Source organism: Somniosus microcephalus, chromosome 21, assembly GCF_052327205.1.
Source record: "Somniosus microcephalus isolate GS21.2 chromosome 21, FLI_Smic_1.0, whole genome shotgun sequence".
Classification (NCBI taxonomy): Eukaryota; Metazoa; Chordata; class Chondrichthyes; order Squaliformes; family Somniosidae; genus Somniosus; species Somniosus microcephalus.
In genome coordinates this window covers 29,550,313-29,552,830 of record NC_141007.1, presented here as the reverse complement: position 1 = coordinate 29,552,830, position 2,518 = coordinate 29,550,313, and the positions used below count along the sequence as shown (strand labels likewise).

The window sequence follows — 2,518 nt, the reverse complement described above, 5'->3', positions numbered from 1 at the left end:
CGTTCAACAGCAGGAAGGACCCCCACCAGCGCTATTTAAAGGGATCATCACCTACTTATAGGTTAATTATTCATTGATTTCTACTAGCTGTTGTTGAAGAGGCGCAAACTAGCCTCGCTCCGTCAACACGAACTTCAGCCCCCTGCTGAGCGCATAGACTGCTGGCAGCACATTCCACGCTTGTGCACTACAATAATGGTAATTAGCAGGCAGCACGAATTTGTCGTGTTGCCTGCGCTTTTTGATCCGGCGCGGGCATATCTCGCATTGCGGTGCCCACACCCGTTTTCCAGCAGTATCCAATTTCTAGGCCTATAAATGGTACATTTCAAAATGCAGAGATAACACCTTGGCCTAGAAATTCAGGTGCACCAATTTTTGGGCAGTGTGGTGCATGGTAGAGTTCCTGTGCTTGACTGGTGAAGCCTGATTTGCCCCCGATATTGGACTTTGGGCCTCATTTCCATGAACCAGGCGAACTGCCTCTTACTCTCCACAGCTCACACGAGAAGCGTCATTGAAGATCGGGCTGCAGCGATGCTAGCAGTGGGCCTCAGGTAAGTGAGGAAGGGGTTGACTGGGGAGAGGGGTGGCGCGATGGTGGTTGGGGGTTGGGGGGGGGAGGAAAGATTGTTTGCTTGGGTATGGATGATTGGAAGCCGGTGGGGGTGGGGAGTGTGGTGAGGTACCGTTGGCTGGAGGTGGAGTGATTGGTGGACAGGAGGGGAGCGATCAGTGACTGGTGTGCGAGGGGAAGGGATCGGGCATGGATAGAGGGTTTCAGCAGCAAATGAGCTGAGGCAGGGTTGGAGACCGGCGATGTTATAGAGGTGGAAATAGGCAGTTTTGATGATGGAGTGGAGATGTGGTCAGAAGCAATTACAATTCTATCAGATAACAACCAACATCTAGGGGAATATATTAAACCAGCAACACTTATGTGATCAAGATGGACTGGTTTTCACGATCTGTAAATAAGACCAACACAAGATCAATGCTCAGTTCAGACAAGAGAGAGAATGTTGCATAAATTTGTTCCGTGGTTCTGAGTTCAACGAGAATCAAAAACAATTCAGTACTGGACAGCAAAAAACTATAATCAAAACCTACATACTTACCGGTTGACATGGCCTGATATGCGCTGTCAGAGATGGAGAAGATGTGGGGAGGAGCCTCTTGACATTTTTTGCCTCTGTAACCACTCACGACCTCGGGATCGTACACTGGCAACCACTTGTAGGGGTTTACAGTGACACAGAACAACCCAGAGTAGGTCTAAAGTCAGAGAAAGGAATTAACCTTTAATTTATTCAATTATCGTTTTCATTTTGCAATCTGAAGCTATTGTACTTATGTAGATCATCCAGGCTGCGTAACGCTCTTTGAGGTTAAACAGCACAGTTGCTTCATTCAGGTGGGTCATCATGGCCATGTCCTCGACTTTATCAAATTTTGGAGGGTTCATTGGGAGGACTTGGTCATCTTTAACAGTTACGGTCTGAAAAATAATCAATAGACCTATCATGTCATTTAAAGAAATGTGGCTTTCGTGAAGGCAACAAGGCTTTTCAAAATGATTTATCTATTTTTACATTTTCAACTGACCCTCTTGTCCAATGTCTCCACCGTGGCTTTGCCACCCTCCTTGCTCTTGACTGTACTTTTAACGTACAATTCTTTTTCGTCGGGGATATAGCAGGCACTTTTAGCATCGAATGGTCGGTTCTGAGCTTCCAGTCTTTCCTTATCAGTCTTCCGCAAATACTGCGCCGCCTTTCCAAACACTGCCATTTCCGCATCCCCCATGGCTTCAGTTTATTGCTGAAATAAACGTGCATATTTATATAAATAATGATACCGAATAAAATCATATTTCAATGCATTACTTGTTGACATGAATAAATAATTCCTTTGTTTATCAGGAAGCAAGATAGCTTGAATTGAACTTAATCTAATTAGCTATTGCTTGTAGGGAAAAATCAATTAATTACTATTATTTCTGAATTGTGATGATGCTTTGTTCTTTTATTTGATTTTGTTCCATGTCGCAGTAATTCATAAAGTAGAATTTATTCATAGCATGTTATTAACAGGTTTTGAATTTAAATGGTCCACTAAAGATTGTAGCCTTTATTATTTAGTGTAAGTTTTTTAACTCCTTCAAATAATTGATGTTTTTGTGATTTCATTGACACCAGATTGCAAAATATAGTTTATACGTTCAAGACTATAAAACTGTTTAAATAGCCTTGATGAACTATATATTAGCATCACATTCCAGTTAGCTGTTTCTCATATCTATATATATAAATCGGTACTTCTGTCATTCTGTCTGTCTATCTGTCTATCTGTCTGTCATCGCGTGTGCGTTGCGGGGGGGGGGGGGGGGGGGGGGGGGGGGGGTGGGGGGGGGGGGGGTGGGGGGGGGGGGGGGGGGGGGGTGGGGGGGGGGGGGGGGGGGGGGGGGGGGGGGGGGGGGGGGGGGGGGGGGGGGGGGGGGGGGGGGGGGGGGGGGGGG

General features: G+C 45.8%; 1 protein-coding gene across 1 annotated transcript; it reads right to left on the bottom strand.

Moving 5' to 3' along the window:
- Window positions 1-1,123: 1,123 nt before the first annotated feature.
- Window positions 1,124-1,817, bottom strand: LOC147102671 (myosin-13-like). Its single transcript, XM_085964057.1, has 2 exons — window positions 1,606-1,817; window positions 1,124-1,498 (listed from the first exon to the last, which is right to left on the bottom strand). The coding sequence occupies exons 1-2, from the start codon at window positions 1,804-1,806 to the stop codon at window positions 1,307-1,309; spliced, it is 393 nt and encodes a 130-aa protein (XP_085820183.1). The 5' UTR covers window positions 1,807-1,817; the 3' UTR covers window positions 1,124-1,306.
- Between the last annotated feature and the right edge of the window lie 701 nt (window positions 1,818-2,518).

Excerpts from the sequence above, each read along its gene's own strand:
- LOC147102671 (XM_085964057.1), bottom strand. The coding sequence starts at position 1,806 with ATGGGGGATGCGGAAATGGCAGTGTTTGGAAAGGCGGCGCAGTATTTG. Across the intron at positions 1,499-1,605 it reads TGGAGACATTGGACAAGAGG|ACCGTAACTGTTAAAGATGA; the intron begins GTCAGTTGAAAA and ends ATTATTTTTCAG.